Source organism: Vanacampus margaritifer, chromosome 11 (assembly GCF_051991255.1).
Source record: "Vanacampus margaritifer isolate UIUO_Vmar chromosome 11, RoL_Vmar_1.0, whole genome shotgun sequence".
NCBI lineage: Eukaryota > Metazoa > Chordata > Actinopteri > Syngnathiformes > Syngnathidae > Vanacampus > Vanacampus margaritifer.
Window position 1 is genome coordinate 13,330,959 of NC_135442.1, and position 18,233 is coordinate 13,349,191.

Here is an 18,233-nt window from a genome sequence, read left to right on the forward strand (position 1 = left end):
TCCCAGCAGCCCAAAAGTTGAAATTGTTGTTAAAGTGTACGAAAATAAGTGATGAATCAACAATGTTGTTGTTGTTTTTGTTGTAACATGCTAGCACAGCTAGCGCGGTCAGGAAACTAGCTAACTTGGCTTAAAAATAACCCGAGATTCTTCACCTCGAGTTCACAATTGATAAATTCACACAGCAAACAATAAAAGCCGAAAGTACAGAAGACGCAAGAATGTCCGTGTTTTGAGAGCCACCCTACCTCAGAGCATCCATTGCCATTAGTCCGGGCAGTATCGGCAAATGTTTGTAATCCAATCGATTCCACTAACCAAACGTTTCAACGCGTACCGCTGCAGAGAGTGTTGAGCTAAATCTTCCGCATGTGTCTTGCTCACACAAGTAACGTTAGAAGAAGATATAGTTTATTGTAAAAAGACATTTTTTTGTAACTTGTGACTTTTTTGTAAGACTAATATTCTTGTTTTTTTTTTGCAAAAACGTGAAATATTATTCCCAAACGGTTACCACTTTTTTCTTGAAAAATAATTGGACTTCATAACACTATGGCTTCATTCTTAAATTTATATATTTTTTCATAAGAATGTATGATTTTTTTTTCTGTGCACCCTGAACACTAGTCTTGCTTACTCTTTACTCCCACTGAAAATCTTTTTTAATGACAATAAATAAAATCTAAAGTGTGATATATAAACAATGTCATATTTGAAAATGACTACAGACGCTCCCCAACTTACGAACGAGTTACGTTCCGAGCAATCGTTCGTAAGGTGAATTTGTTCGTAAGTTGCTTCAGTGCTATATTTTGTATTATAATTTATGTTTAAAGAGAATACGTACAGTACTGTACTGTACTACGTATGTTAGAGAGAGAGAGCGAGAGACACACACAGTATGTACATGTACGTAATAAGATAAATAAAATGAAGTTTAACTTACTTTTAGAAGATGTACTCGATGCTTAAGGATTTGATGGAGGAGGAGGAAGAGGAGGATTTTATATCATGAGAGGTTCTTCGTCGTCGCTGGAATGGGCTTCAAAAGTTACTTCCTCCTCCGTAACTTCAATGTAGGAAGAAGTTGAGGGTCGAGGAGAAGAAGATGAGGGTTGATGAGTATCTTCCTTGGAGGATTTACTAGAAACTGGCCGAAAGAAGCGATCTAACGACGATTGCACAGTTTTGTTCTTTTTTCATCATAAATGATGCGGTAGCACTGTATGGCATCATTCAATTGATTTGCAACCTTTGTGCAACGTTCAATATTTGGGTCTTGCTGCTCGAAGAGTGCGATGGCTTTATCTATGAGCGACAGGCGTTTCTTCTTCTTCCTCCTCCTCGACACGTTGCTGAGCCTCCAATGCTGGGTGAGCTCTCACAGCGCCAAGCGTCGGTATTAGCGGCGGAAAGAAGCACTACAGTACTCGGAAAAAGGTGCGCAATAAAAAATCTAACTTACAGCATCTCTTTCCGAACATTTTTTGACATGCGCGCATGCGCGCAGACATGTTCGTATGTACCGTTGTTCGTAACTCGAATGTTCGTAAGTAGGGGAGCGTCTGTATTTACAAAAAAATGCCTAGTGGAAGAATTGGGTACTGCTTGTTCCCTTTCCATGTGTCCTGATTGACCCCTTCACAAGAATGACAAATCGCACTAGTCTCTCCCTGCATCACACACCTGATACAATTACAGCTATTCTAGCTAAGCTAGTGCCAGCCGTAATTACCATTTTAATTAGAGCGGTTGTCGGAATGAATAATCCGCTAGCATACGGTATAGTGTGCAAAAGCGTTGATCTCGCTGGTGATTTAATCCTACCCACCTCCAGAGGCTGTTGTAACACCTGCTTAATGACTATTGCTGAGGAGGGGGTGGGGCCTGAGAGGCTAAACAATAACAGGAGGCGTTCTAAGCTAGGGCCCACGCCCAAAAGGCTGCATGCACACTTTCTCCACTCCAAATTAAGGAGTGCAAACAAAGAAACACGTCACACTGGAAAGAAAAAATAAACAATAGATGCGTATAATGTTTCAATTGTGAGACAACAAGAATAAAGACATAATAGTACAAGCACAAGAATGAAGTCATACAAAAAAAAAAGATGAGACAAAATTAAACAAGAAACAGATGCAGGCATATTTTCTTAAATATCAATATTTATTCCATGTGTCTAAAAAGAATCAATACAATCTAAAGCAAAGACGTCAATTTAAATTATCATCTCTTAGTCGCATCACAATAATATGCAAGATGTGAAGTATTTACAGTGCCGGGGGGGGGATAAACACAGCAAAATAAGCTGGGGAGGCCCCAACAGTAACTTTTCAATGCTTTCATAAAGATACATGACCCAAATGCAAAACACTGCTCAAACACCAAATGGGCTCGATTAGCAAATTTCAAATATGCCGAAAAAACATGTACAAACCGCAACAAACAAACAAAAACAACAGGAAAAAAATCAGAATTTTAAGGTTTAATAAACAAATATAGACAATATTTGTACATTTGGTACACCTTGGTAAGTAAACTAGTTTTCAATTGTGTAAATATTGCATATATGCCATTTGTACCTAAGAATGAATTAGGTCAAGTAAGAATTTCTCATAAAATTTGCAGTTACAGCATTAGAAAAATTGTGGCATCGTCTTTCACAATACTATCCCATCAGTTATTAAATTATTTGAAAAAAAAAAAAAGGAAAAAAAATCAAAGCCAAACCAGAACTGGTTAGCATATAACTTACTTAATTAGTGCTTTTGTTGTATCACGCCAACACAAACTATGTACAATAAAAACAGTATCAGTTATTTCACTGAAAGTTGTTTGTTGTCATGACGTGGTCACTATTTACAGTCTTTAAGTACCAGTGGATCCAGATCAACAGCAATGACGCTCGTCCTGGTGTGTGTTGTGTTGCTAGTTGTCGCTTTTGACTCGTTGGCTTTTCACTGTTGTGGTTGTTCAATGGGGTTCGTGCGTTCCCAACCTTGGAACGCAGCGTGTACTACATTCATCGCGTCTTGTGTTACAATCTACAACAAGTTTGTAAGTGCAAGACCATGCGTCCGCTCCGCCAGCGTCCCAAAATGGCGGCGCGAGGCCCGGCGACCAAACTGACCACGTGGGTCGGCGCCGCATTGAGGCAACAGGTGAGTGCATTTGTGTGTGTCTGTGTGTGTGTGCACTGTCCAGTTAAGACCAGGGATGGGCATTTGATTGATCCAATGTGGAGAAGATGAACAATCCATTACGGCACATTACGTAAATGTTATTAGAACAAGTCGTAATTTGCCAAGAAAAAAAGCAGATTTTAAGCTTTAGAATGAAGTTGTTTTTTAACGAGCAAAAAATGTTTCTATCAATACATAAATATTGTGAGAAAAAAGTCAAGTTATATTTAAAAAAATAAAAAATTTTTTGACTTAAACTGTCATATTGAGAGTGAAAAAAAGTTATTTAAAAAGAGTGTAATTTTTTTCAAATAATATTTTCTTGTTCAGACAAGATGATGATACTTGTGAATGATACTTTCAAAAATGAACTAAAACATTTACGAGGTCACATTGTGAGATTTTTTTAAGAGAAAAAGTTTAATTATTCTATGAATAAAATTGTAATATCAGCATAAAAATGTCCTTAAAATTCATCAAAAAAAATAGATGAAATTTTCTGAATATAGCCATACGACGAAAAGAAAGAAAGTCACATTTGATGAGCAAAAAATAGTCATATGACAAAAAAATACTTATTTACGGAAAAATCAATAAATTGTAGTACTTTCATATTACAATTTTTTTCTTGTCGCCTTAGTTTTTAAATGTTTGCATTATTTCAACTAAGCTGGGATAACTTCTCTCTCTCTTCTCTCAGAATTTGTTTCCACTGCAGTGTTAATGAACAGAACAGGAGGGAAGTTGGATGTCGGCCTTAGCTGACATCTTCTTCTTTAGACCGCAAACTTAGTGCAGATTGAATCAACAGCGCCCCTACTGGTTGCAGACAAGTACACATTTAATCAATCAACAATCAAGCAAATTCAATCACTATGCCCATCCCTAGTTAAGACAAAGAACTTCAAACATTCCTTTTTGTCATGACTTCCTGCAGGAGGCGCGGGCGGGTGTGCAGGGGACTACAGGAGAACAGGTCCAAAGTGTTTGGAGGTGCTGAGGCTTTGGCTCAGACAGGCCACGGGTGTACCTGGGTCGTTCTGCAGTGTTTGAGCGTGACGTGATCACAAAAAAGCGAGAATAGAAAATCCCTCCCTCTCGCCCACCCCCGCCAGGCAAATGAAATATTTCATGCATCGTCTTGTCGTAAATGTACCGTGGAAATCTCAGAGTGGCTCATTCTTTGCGGATCGGTTCAGTTGTGATGGGTTGCTAGGTCCAGACTAAACAGCCCGTCAGGGGCTTGAGTAAGGCTTTGGATTGGTGATTCCTTTCTTTAAAAAAAAAAAAAAAAAGTTTAAAAAAATAAATATTTTATATATATTCATATCAACTATGGGGGGTTTTAACCAACCTGTTTTTGTTTGTTTTGCTGAGGTAGGTTTTTTTAAGCAAACTTTTTTTTTTTTTAAATATGTACCTAAATGCCACCTTTTATTATTTAAAGAAATTCACACATTTGGAAAAGGTTTCACCAAATGCATACATCCGTGTTAAATAAATAAATATTTTGTATGCATTCTTTCTTTCTTTTTTGCATGTGTGTGCATGTGATCTGATGTTTGGTGTCTTCTCAGTTCAGGCAACCAGTCCAAACTATTATTAAATGGTAACCAAAATAATATATATCTGACATGATATAATAACTCGTAGTCATTTTGCAGATAAATAAAATAGTTACCAAGAGTTAATAGTTGGTACGAGAGGTTTTTTTTTGTTGCTTTTTAAAAAAAAAATTTTTTTTAAGTCATCTAGTCCAGCAGCATCAATGGATGGCGCCTCATCGTTTTGGTGCCAAGGGAAGATTTGGGGTGAAAGGTCAAGTGTCCGTGTTGCCGTAGCAACTGCCGCCTCTGTGACCTCGTGGAGATGGCAGCAGGGGTCAAAGGGCATGTGGGCGGCAGCCCGCGGTCCAGCTGTTGCCGAGGCAACGTCATCGCACGGAGGTGGCGGACCGACGTAACGGCCAGGAGAGGAGGAAAGCGGGAGACTGCGATGGTGACTGAGCCAGTGGCCTTCATTCTGAAAGAGAGAAGAAGAACAAAAAAAGGCGTTAATGAGGAATGATGAGAATCAAGTCAGATTCCCCCCCCCCCCCAAGAAAAAAAATTTGGAATGTTTTCGAAAGTAAAGTGAATGGAATTGTATAATTTTTTTACGCAAAAAAGTCAAAATCTCATGAGAATAAAGCTGTATTTTTTTTTCAAGGAAACGGGGGCAGAACCTGACAAGACGTTTTTGGAGAGTATTTTTTTTTTCTAAATATAAAATCATATTTATTGACAGCTTTTTTAAAGTAAAATTAATTTTACAAGAATAAAATCTGACTTTTTTTTAATTAGAAAAAAGCCTAGGACTCTATTTTCAGGCGCAGGTTCGAAACTGCCACATCGGCAATTTTGTGTTGGTGCAAGTCTAGTTTAGCACGTTTGGGAATTTGACAGACCCTTCCCCCACACATGCCCTTTGTGTACCTGAAAATTTGGTGACAGAAAGTAGATTAGACATTAGACCAGGTGAAAGCAGGTCTAACTTGTGGCACAGGTGGTGTAAGGTGATTTTGGTGGATTTCTACAAGGCGGAAAAGGGGGGAATAATCTCCTGACCCCACATGCTATGAGCTGAATTTAAAACAAATGAGGGGTGCTGCTTCCATTGGTTGGCAAACAAGTTGGCTGTTGCGCTTGCGCTTATTTACCAAAGTACAAAAAAAGAAAACGTGCAGTTAAAAAAAGTTTTGAAATTTACTACAATAAAGATGCACTTAAAAAAAGTTGTAGTTTTAAAGGGTGACGTCTGAATTTTGTCCAAGATTAAAGTTGCATTTTCTTGACAATTAACTGTTGTATTCTTACAATAATAAATAATACAATAATAACTGCTGAACACAATAATCTTGCTTTAAATGTAAACGTATGTATGATGGTGTGTGTGTGTGGACTCTATTGGTTCGGAGGTCAAATGGATTCCCCCACTTTGTTACCAAGTAAGGAATAAGTGCTCTCCAAAGTGTGTTTCCTCAGTCAGCGGACACTTAACTGGTCACTGGCTTTAAAACAGTGCGACAAGCATAACACAGGTATTCCTGACTGAATACACACTCCAAATAAAAAATGTCACACACACGCCACAGTGACATATTCTTCTTAGTTATTCTCATTCATGCAGTCGCCACAGTGTCGCTTTCTGTCCCAGTGGAAAACACTGCTGAACTCTGACCCCCACGCACTTGTTTGTGAGCGTTCATTTGCATGCAGCTATCAAACAGCGGCGGAAGTGTCGACCGACAACACACACACACGCACGGCTCGGCCGGCCACATTTTTGTCCCCCGCTCGCCCCCCACCCCCCGGAGGCGAACAAGAGCTGTTTTCACAAAGCTGGATGTGATCGTTCATTCTCTAAAACAAACCTTTCATTCATACCAAAGTGCCCCCCCCCCCCCCCCACAACACTCCTACTATAAACACACACACTTTGTTCTTCTGTTTTTGACTCATAAATGACAAAAACAAATCTGAAAATCCTGTCATCTTTTTTTTCTTCAATGGATGACTCATTCTGAGGAAAATAGATTCAATTTGGCTCCCCTAATGTTGCCTCCTGATTGTTTGGGTTCATTAGAGGGCAAAGAAGAAAGAGTTTGGGGAGAGGTGGAAAAACCACAGTAACAGAATCAACCTGACTGAGAGGACCGGGAATGCAGTGAGGTCATGGGACCGGCCTATAACAATCTGTGTGTGTGTGTGTGTGTGTGTGTGTGTGAGTGTGTGTGTGTGTGTGTGCGTGTGCGTGTGCGTGTGCGTGTGCGTGTGCGCTGGTCCAGACAGTAGCCTGTCGAGGCAAACACTTGGGTGAGAATGACTGAGATGTGCCGGGAAAATGAATCACTGGGAGCGGAGATTAATAAGGTGCTGCAGAGGAGACAGATAAATAAAGGTCATGTCTCGGCGCGCACATACTAGACAACAGGGGTGTGTGGAAAGGGGGTCTTACTAAGGGAAAAAACGGGATAGGGGTCTATCAAGGAATGAACCCAATGGCTACTAAACCCCTGTCCTTTTTTCTTTTTTTTTCTGGAGGGAGTCGAGCACATAAACACCCCCCCACCTCACTATTTTACCCCACTTCAGGCCCTCCCACAACCAATACGACCGCCCACCCTCACTGACTGTTCATTATTTATTTAGCTCGCAGGCTAAACTTAGCCCAGCTCCATTCAGGGCTAGGACACTGGGGCGCGTTATTAGTGGCAGGGGTCTCTTCCGACGAAAACACGTCCACTGTGGCCTCCTCCGCTTCTAACATATAAATAGCCACTACAATACAAATTAAGATGGCAAACCACTACAATATATATACAGTACATATACATATATATATATATATATATATATGCTAAATATTTTTGTTTTAAAGGGGAAGTCAACACAACAGTAATGTTCTATGTGGCTCCACTAGTCTAAACACAGTATTCTGATTAAACTTGCTTTTGTGCAATATAAATTAAGCAGCAAAATTCGATCGTTTTTATCCATCCCTGGGGGCAGCCATTTTGCCACTTGCTGTTAACTGGTCGTTACTTAAGCCCTGAGCAACTGTGATGTCATTGTGAGTTGACAGCAAATGGCAAAATGGCCGCCCCCTGAGATGGATAAAAATGGGTGGACCTGGCTGCTTGGCTCATATTCCACAGGCGCACGATTAATCAAAATGCTGTGTTTAGACTAGTAAGGGCGCATAGAACGTAAAGAAATCTTTTGGTTTGACTTCCCCTTTAAAAATAATCTTTGTGACGTGTTTTAAATGAGCATTTTCCATCTCCAAAATGTCATGTAAACAACCGCTAGAGTGAAAAAGAGCAAAAGTAATGTCAGGTATTTTCCCTGAGAGATGAACAGGCTGGGATAAGTTGTGTTTACATTCCAACCTCCCGCCGGCTAGCTCCTCCCTGATCTATCGCAGAGCTCCACTACACAAACAGCGACTGCCTCGTGACCTGTGACCTCCCACACCTCGGGCCTGTCCGACGCACAACACAAAAACAAGCCCTGCTCGCTCGCCCCAATTTTTGCTATTGGCGTCAACATGGCCTCCAATCACAGGCAGACTCACAAACACTCGGGACGACAGTTGAAGATATTTTTCAAATAATGGAAACTTCTATGATTATATTGAGTGAGGGGGTTGTCGTTATATTGCCTAATTTAAACACACATATCTTACATGTTTAAGTGGACTCCAAAAACATGTGTGAAATAGTAGCGCCTCTACTGGTCACAACCAAGTAGTGCACTCCAAGAAAATACACAGCAGCAGCTATTTAATATTTTTAGAGTTTTCTACCAATTACCCATCAATTGGTAAAGTAATTGAATAAAAAAATATTTTGCATTATGGAACACAATAACATGCATGTAAGGTGCAGGTGATATAATCGTCCACCTGGGGTCGCTATCCTCGCGTTCTACTATAGTATCCGTGACGTTTACCATGTGTGGCTTCAAAAGGCGGGGCCTGGCCTGGTGATTGATGTGGGTGTGAGTAAACGAGAGTGTAGCGTTGTGGCTAGCCCCTTAGCTAGTCTGTGTGTTGAACTACGTGGTGCGAGTTGCGGCCATCAGCAGCTCATCTATGGATTGACTGAAGTGTTTTTTTTTTTACTGTTTGTTCAATGAAGCGATTAAACTTTTCTTGACCATTTATGGGGGCAATACAATATGTTCTTACTACTGCTGATGTTAGGCTATGTTAAATAAGCTAACATAAATACATTATTTGTGTTAGAGACCTGCTGTTGTGGTGTTCATGACACTTAATCTTGATCCTAAACTTTGGACATGATCTGTCTTCTGAACTCTTACTCGACCTCATTGCGCCAACTTATTTCTACACGCTGTAGTATGTGCAACTGCAGTAACATTAGTCTGTGTAAAAAAAAATTATCCCTGTAAAGGTCCGAGGCAGTTTGCTTAGACTCGTTTTAGACTTGTAATCGAATTATTCGAGTTATACGATAAATAGTTGTGGCCCTATTTGATTTTCAGTTAATTATTGCTTGTTGAGGCAAAATGGATTGTCTGACTTTAGTTTAAAGAAGAACATTCAAATGTTCAATATAATATTGAAAAATAAATAGCAGATCCGTTACTTCCCCCTTATTCCATCAAGGAAACGGACTCATATGTTGATGACTAACAAGAAGAAGAAAAAAAGTTCATCCTGGGTCTACATTCACCATAAAATGGTCATTGTAAGCGGCTGAGTGGCTGAGACGTGCTCACATCACACACCAGCTCGAGACAAAACAAGCCGCTCAACAATGTTTAATCCCGAAGTGAACGTAAGCCTTCTTACCTTCAAGCTAAATTGGGGATAGGTTGACTTTGTTTTCATCTGCGACTGGAACATCCCGCCCTAGTGTACTCTCAAGAGTTATGTATCACACTCACTGTGACTGCGCAGGGCTGTAGGGGGGGGGGGGGGGGGGGGGGTGAGGTCAGGACAGGTGAGGGCAAGAAACAAAGTGTTCCTTTCCTCTGTTGTGTGTCATCAAAGAGTCATGTTCGGCTAACTTCGAAAAAGTGCACTTTGCACTTTTGTAACTTTGTCATGAAAATGCATACAAGGGGGGGGGGGGGGTATTATCAGCAAGGGATCTTATGAAATAAAAAAATATGTCAGAGCTGTCTGTTCTTGTTTTTGGAGGCTTGTGATAACTACAACAACCTTTAATCAAGTATGATTAGCTTTAGTTGCTAAACGGCTCATTAGGTGATCCTCTGCGGCCGCTGGCGCAAGAAGCCAAAGCAGCACAGGCCCACGGAGGTATGGAAAACAACAGAAAAAATATGCGGCCATGCCAAATAAAGCATGTGTGTGTCAACCGAGGAGGGGGCTTTTCGGGTGGTTGTGGTGGGGGTAGGTGTAGGTTGCGTCACATGATTTCTGCAAAACAGAAAGCGATGCCTGGAGAGAGGAGGCGGAGAGTCGAGGGGGGAGGGACAAAAAACAGGGGGAGGGGTTTGATGTGAGGCTTCTTGAACACACCCTTGTGCACCCCACCCCCCCACACACCAACCTCCTCCACTACCACCTTCTCCCTGTTGTTGTGGCAGATGGTGGCCGGTCATTAGCGTATTGTCACTCTCCTCCTAAAAGAGCCAGATAACCAGTGAGTGCCGCTTGGCGGGGCAGGTGCAAATACTCCTGACGGAAAACCACCCAACCGCCCACCCCCCCACCCCAAGACCCTCCGCAACAAACACACACCCTCTCTCGACCATCTGCTGGCGGCTGCGCATATGCAGACAGGAAGACGCACAAAGTGGAACGGTGTGTGCGTTGGGCTGCTAAATTCGGCAAGGCATGGAGGGAGTGAGTCAGATTCTCCCCTAAATGCAACCATGCAAGACGGCTGTTACAACAGAGGGTGGGCGGGGGGGGGGCTAAATAGATGAAAGGTGGCCTGCGAAGAAATATGGTAAAAGTAATCCACACGCTTCCATGATGTGGCTTGCTGCATTTCGCTATAGTTCAAAGGTCACTAAACTGACATTGCAGCAGGGTCATGAGGCGTGCCCTTGAAGGCTAAACAGTGGAGCCGCTGCACCGAAACAACTAACCAATCAAGTCCCCAGCCCTTTAAAAGTGACCCACTGCGCGCAGAAACGAGAAAGTCCATATATAGAGATATAGAATGCACCCCCCTCCTCATATTCATTCACATGTGTGTTGAATTTTAGAACAGCAACTGCCTCTTTCACCCCCTCATCGCTTCAAGCCCACAATCCTTCCCTCCCTTTCTCCCCCCCCACAGTGTGACTGCAAATGCCAAATGAGGACACGGGATTTAAGTTCCAATGTTTCAAACTGCAGAACTGAAGGGAATGTAAACTATGGGCTCAGTCGGCGATAACAAGAAAATGTGGCAAAGCTTGCGGAAGGCGACGCCTCATCTCTCCCTTGATGGCTAAGAAGCATGTGTTTATTCATTTGGAAGGGAGAGTAGTAGAAGAAATGGGAGTAGTGGAAGTAGCAATGGCTGGTCTTGAATGGTATATTTACATGACAATGACAGAGTAAAACTTGTTTTTGTTGCGATTTTGAAAAGTTTTAGGTACAGGTGATATTATCAAAAACGCCTGCTAGATGCATGCCAGACCAGTAGGTGGCGAATCTCAATTAGTTTGTCCCAACTAAAATGATTTATTTATTTTTTTACAACAACTACTGTTAGTTTTCCACTTGGTTAATCAAGGAATTGTTCAAGTCAATTTCAAAAAGTCAAGCTCAAAATGTTCAAAAAATATCTATGTAAGGTTTAAACAGCGATGTTAAAATGAAAACTTTTTAAGCGACCAAAAATGTAGCTCACATGGATAAAAAAATAATTTAAAAAACTTAATGAAATAACACAATTTCAAAAAAAGTAATGTTCATGTCGACATGGCATTGACTCTTTGTTCAAAGGCCGTCAGTATAGATTGAAGGTCAAATCACAAATGTTCACGCAAGAGCCATTGCATGTTTGTGAAGTTGATTGCAGTAAAAAAAAAATCCCCCCATCCCCCTTCAGTCCCTTCCAGGTTAGAAAAACAAGTGAGCATTCACCTCTCCCAGCAACCTTTGCACACTGCCCCGCATTCCAGGCCTGAAACCCGGTACCTGACAATTGATAAACAACTGACTCACTTGTTTTCCTGGGGAACCCAATGACTTGCACAGGGAAGCGTCAGAGCTGGCACAGACACTATAAAAGACGGACTAGCAAACAGGGTTGAACCTTTTTAGAAAAATAATGAGTTGTGATTTTTCTGATTTCAATTTCAACGTAATTCACAATTTCCTTCAAACTTCTGTGCAATTTTCACTATGTAACTATTTATAAACATGATAGAAAATTACATCAAACCATCAAAACCTTAAAAGCTATTACTGTACTTTAATAATGCACGAACCCTAGAGGTTCATTAGAGGTTGTGTGAGGGAGGCGGTCCTTTTTCAACGTTTTTAAAATGATTCAATAAAGCAAGACCTATTGCTTGCCGGCATACATGCAATTATGTACAGTATATATATTTTTTGAACCAAAAATGGTTTTCAATTTTGCACGGATGAGCATGTTCTTTATTATGTAAATATTTAATCAAATATCTATATGCTCATCAAGATGGCAGATGACAACTGTAACCAATTATTTTCCTGTTTTCATGTAGCTGTTGTCTTATTTTATCACTATTCACTAGATAATAGTTTATTGTGATATTTAAATTTGATGTTCGACGCCTTAACATGGTTCAAGCCAGACACCTAAGCACTTATTCAGCTCTTTTGCGACTGCATTTTATGTTAGTTTAGCGACTAGCATTAGCCTCACCATCTTCTCATGTTCTGTCTTGTTTCTTAGTGTGTAGCAAGTTTAGGCTACTCCTCGTCCACCTTTAGTGAGAGCTATACTTGTTAAAACGTACAAGTGTATTTTATTTGCGGCCACAGAGGTGAGGATTAGCTACTCAGAGAAGTTGATCCACGCAGTTTAGCTCGTAGCTGAAGCCCATAGACATCGTGCGGCGCAAGTTAGTTTAGCGGCTAGTGTTCACAAGCAGCTGGGAAAGTGACGTGGACGCGACACTTTTTTTTTTTAACTAGCTCGGAGCTGATCGGTTGGTGTGACCAGTCCACGAGTAGCAACTTTGTCAATCGCAAAAATCACATTGGTCTGAGATCATGATTCCGATCCCCAAACGATAAATCAATCAGCGCTACTATACGAGACAACCTATGTTGTGAAAGCGCAAACAACAGCAATTAACAAGACTTCACAACCATCCTGCCCAAGATCGTCTTTTCGGATAACAGCGACTTTTGACATGCTGCTGTTTGGCCACCTATCCGTGTAAATAATCCCAGCCTTTGAGAGTAGCATGAAAAGCCTGTGATGCAACAGCACAGAGAATGAGGTGAAAGGTGATATTTTGATGGCAACTGTTCTTTCCCGGAAAGACAACCCATCAACAGTGTAGTATTCAGCCGTATAAACACAATAGAACCAAATAAGGGACCAATAAACCTGCTTTACAGTGAGGTGTAAAACAGTTTCTTTGCTGGTGTTGCTCCTTTAATTCAGCCCGTGTAGCGACACGCGTCTAAACACTGACGTGGTCTAAAACTACTCATGAGCTCAAACGGCGGCCAATAGGAATATAGAAACAACCTGAAGCATGAATGACAATTTTAAGGGGCATTCTCGATTGAGTTTTGTGTTATATCATCACAACCTGGTCTCCATGCAGCTGAAAGTAGATGAAAAGCTGAGCAAACAGCTCTCCTTCACATCATGCTCCTGTGAAATTTCTCGTTGTGTCATGGGTGTGACGAGGGGGGGGGGGTGACTAATCCTATCTAAACATCGCCGCCTGCACCTCACAGCGATGTTTGGAACAACTTCCCTCGGCCGCTGTGACACATAAAACTGCACAAAGTGAGGCCTATGCGTGACCACAGTTGATATGATACGCTGGGTAATGTTGTTTCGCCCTCGTTTTGCCGAAAAGCATGCAACATTCTTTTTGATTAGGCGCACAAAAATACCCTCTGATTACCAGCTTTGAGTTTACAGTTAGTACGGCGAGTCCAGTGACTATGAGGCCGGCTGCAGGCAGGAACACGGCGCTCTCACAGTTTTTCACAAGTTGGGAATGAAAATGAGCCCAGTGCTGCTTAGCAACCACGAGTCAATCTGCAGAGTACACAGAAGCACTACGACAGATCCTGCTCCAGTAATGATACCACTCCCTTCATGAATGAAAGCCTCCTGAATGAAATGTGTGTACAACATGTAGTGGCACTCACCTTTCACTGCAGCGGCAGTCGTCTCCTTGAACCCAAGGCTGGCATAGGGGCTGGAGTTGAAGCCATTCATGCCACCCTTGCATCCACAGGCAGTCTTGAATCTCAGGAGTCCGTCGCAGCCCCCTAACCGGCACCCGCCCAGAGTGCCCTCCATCAAGTTTAAGGCAATGTAGTTGAGTCCGTTCTGATAGCCCGCAGACGTCTCCCTGCACATCGGGGTGCTGCTGCTATAGTCCTCATCGGGTCCCTCCGAGTCGCGCACGCCATGGGATACGTTCTCCACCGAGGCCGAGCTGTGGCGCTTGGTGTCGTGGGCGAAGGATGGGCACACGGGTGTGACAGTGGTGGTAGACGAGAAGGTCTCGGAGCTGTGTCGCCGGCGTCCCTGAGGGTCAGCACGAATGACTTTGGCCCCCCTATGCGGATCTGCAGGGGAGACATTCAGTGAGGGTTCACCGAGGAGAAACGAATCCACCGGCGCCGCTGGTACCCCGTCCACCACAAGGCTGCTGTCAAGACTCAGTCTATGGACGCAGGCGGTGGGGCTGGTGGGAAGGGGGGCGTCATCGGTGGCGCAGAGAGGACCGAACGTCATCTCGGTGTAGTCATCCTTCACTGCAGCTGGCTGACACGCCAGATGATGCTGGAGTGGGTATTCATCAACCACTCCTCTCACCTCTGCCTGTCTCTCTACGCCTTTGCCGTCCTCCTCCTGGTTCAAACTTCCTGCAGGTGGAGAAACCGCAGTCTTCTGCAAGTCAAGGACCACATTAACATAGTCCGAGAGTGGTAAAGATCCCTTGTCTGCGCCCTTTGGGCCTTCAGCGGAGGCCTCCGTGTCACTGGAAGCGCTGCTGAAGTCGATGTTAATATACTCCCCTGGGCTGCGTGGCTCAGACGGGAGCGGGTGTTCACTCATACATGGTAAGGTTCGGAGGGAATCTAGAGCCAGGCGGGTGGGTCGACACGCCCTACTCCTGTCACTACGAGCCCCTCTGATAGGAGGGGGGGCCGTTGTCGCAGAGTCCCCCAAAGATACAGGACAGTAGTTGGACTCCTCTTCAATCCGCTGCTTCTGTAAACACATCACCACGTATTGGTCTGTGTCAGCGGAGCCGTTGCGCTGCATTTGACCCTTAAGTGAATGTGGCAGGGAGTTGTAAGAATAAGGCTGTCTGTGTTGTTGCTCTCCTCCAGAAGAACTAAGGACTTGATCTCGAGGTGTGACGGACAACAGATGGTCACCAGGAGACATGTTCAGGTACTCTCCATTGGCGAGCTTCCCGTCAGTGCTCTCCATTGACATCTTGATTGCGCACCACATGCGCATGTAGCCATTGTCCTCGAGGGAAATACTGCCTGGGGAGTCTGTGTGCGGGGCCAGCCCGGCTGCAGAGGATGGGTGCGATCGGGGGTTGATGATCTGCTTCGGCGCAGATACACACATGGGGCTCATAGGCATGTAGGAGTCATTCTTAGCTGATATATGAGGTGCCACGCCTGGCATCATAGGCATGTAACCACTGTCACCCTGAGGACAGTTCGACCCCACCCGGACTTCCTTGTTCTCATCTGGAAAGGTTCCTTTCGGAGATGCTGTGAGACATCTGCGAGAAGACTGGCTTCCACTGGTGTAAGTGGCCCTCATTAACGTGTACTCGTCGAGGGAAGCTGAAGACACTTGAGGGAGACACCTCTGCTGGCGGGGGGTGGTCAGAGAGTATGTACGCTTTCGATAAGCCTTGTCCAACTCTGGAAACCACCGATAGCCGTTCTGGTTCTGTTGTTCCATCACCATGTAGCCATCGAGCCTGCTGCCATCCCGGGAGGGGGGAGTATCTGCTCGGAGAGACTCTGGGGTGTTGCTACCGTACGTGAGAGGCAGCCGGAGGTCGCGTGCGTCCGCGGGGCTCGTGCCGTACTCCTCGCACGATATGAAACCGGCGTCACTCGGGGAGCCCGAAAAGGAGGCACTACAGCTGGAGGGACGTGGAGCGCTGCTATCTGGACATGAGGACAGGCTGACAAGACTAGGGGCGGCCATCGGTGGGGAATGCGACAGAGGCATAGACATGGACTTACTGTGCTGCAGGGAGGAGGATTCGAACGTCCGACATGGGCGTGCTGTGATGGTGTGAGACCTGCTCAGGAGGGTGCGGTGGACCCCCGGGCTGAGGGGGCTCCCATTTACCGACATAGGGCGTGTCATGGTCCCGTCGCCCTCGCTGGCAGTGCGTATCCGACAGGAAGAAAATTTACCCACAGGTGAGGTTGTAGCCATGCTGTCAGTGCGCGACCTCCGGAGGAGACCAGTCTGGCTGGGGGGAAGGTGGTTCAGGTGCCGCCTCGTGGGCACAGAGATGGGGTTGGTGCCCGATGACTGGCTTTTGCTGCGGGGGCGGAATTCAGACAGCTCCTTCATTGCTTTCATAGCTTCTAGGATAGTTTCGTGGATGTTCTGTGCCACGACAGAATCATCGGCTTGCATCCAAAGCTCGCCGGGTCCGGTGGCTGCAGAGCGACCCACCTCCATGAAGAAGAAGCTGTCAGAGTGGCCGCACCTCCGGATGTTCATCAGCTGCAAAATGACTGAGGCCACCTCCGTGTTGAGTTTCACAAAACTGATAGTCCGACTGGATAAGCAGAGTCTGTACACGCCAGTTAAATTCCTGCTCTGCCCCAAGCCTTTGGACTTCATATTGACCTGCCATACCTCCTTGTAGGCGGCGCTGAATGGCGTGATCACGCCGTAGCTCGCCTCGTCGAAGCCCACCAGCGAGGACGCGGAGTTGGACGCCGACCCGTCGAACACTCTCCCCTCCGCGATCAAATCCGTCAGCACGCGGTACCATCCCTCCTGCTCGCTCTCGCTGTCGGCGGCCACGGCAAAGCACTCGTCCTTGGTGTAGAGCGCAATGAGATATTTGTGTTTGGCGTCCGCTCGCTTGTTGACGTTCAGGCAGCAGTCCAGCGGGATGACCCGCTTGGCGACAGACTTGTTCCTCCATTTCTTTTCACTCTCGTAGTACTCCAGTCGGACAGGGCAGCCCTCGCCCGGCTCTCTGAGCACGAAGAATCGCTTGTGACCGTGTTTGTGCTTCTTCAGGTAGCCGCACTTCTTCACGCCGGCGGCCGGTAGTGGGGGTCCGGCGTCGCTCGGCGGACTCGCCATTCTACTCTTCAAACACTTACGAGGAGGAGGAAGAAGAGGAGGACACACGACGCTAGTTTTCTCTTAATTTTTTTACGCTTCAATCGCCCTCTTGCTTCCCCCACGGCTGGGCGATAAATAACACATGTCGGCTGCTGCTTCTGCTAGTGCTGGTGTCCGGACTGGGGAGGGGAAACAACATGTGACCATTTACACACACTCAAAGGAGGAGGAGGAGGGGAACGGGAAGGAGTGAGAGAAAAACTACGCACACAGCCAGTGGGCGTGCGCGCGCAGCTCATTGGGCTCATTGGTGGACTGAGCGTGAATGCAAAAGGGGAGGAAAGCCTCCTACTACCGTCACTCTGCCCCCTTCCGACCTGTTTGAGCCTAGTCAAGGATCCGTAATTTATTTATAGCAGAGCAAGCATTTGGCTGCTTCGATACAGCCTCCATTTTACGTCATTAGAGCACTTTAATCACCTCAAATCAGTCACACGCTTTTAGTTTTATAAGACTCTATCTATCTATCTATCTATCTATCTATCTATCTATCTATCTATCTATCTATCTATCTATCTATCTATCTATCTATCTATCTATCTATCTATCTATCTATCTATCTATCTATCTATCTATCTATCTATCAATCTCAGCTCTTGGTATGATGCAGTGAAGTTCTACATTGCCAACAAGCACAATAATAAACGTAAGGTCCAGTTAATAGCTTAGTCATTTTGTTGCTTTATTCTTTTTGTAAAGGCAGATTCGATCGGATTATGCAAGTGTTCCATTTTTTTTCACATTGCAAATCTCAGTTTGTCCAGGAGCGGAGGCATATTCCAAATATGGTTTTGTTTAGAAAAAAAGAAAGATGATGTCAGGAATATCCATGCGTCAGAGGCTGGCAGTGTGCGTGCAGAGCAAGCGCAGGAGCCAGCTGGGTACCACGACGTGTTTGGGATGAGGATGAAGATGGAGTGAAAAATGCAAACTTCCTGGAGAAAAGTGACATGCTACGCTGCTTAGAGTGCACATTATTTAAA

The 18,233-nt window shown here is 44.4% G+C and overlaps 1 protein-coding gene across 1 annotated transcript; it reads right to left on the bottom strand.

Moving 5' to 3' along the window:
- Positions 1-2,145: 2,145 nt before the first annotated feature.
- Positions 2,146-17,416, bottom strand: irs2b (insulin receptor substrate 2b). The gene is made up of 2 exons (XM_077579618.1): positions 14,037-17,416; positions 2,146-5,204 (listed from the first exon to the last, which is right to left on the bottom strand). The coding sequence occupies exons 1-2, from the start codon at positions 17,206-17,208 to the stop codon at positions 5,200-5,202; spliced, it is 3,177 nt and encodes a 1,058-aa protein (XP_077435744.1). The 5' UTR covers positions 17,209-17,416; the 3' UTR covers positions 2,146-5,199.
- Positions 17,417-18,233: the final 817 nt, after the last annotated feature.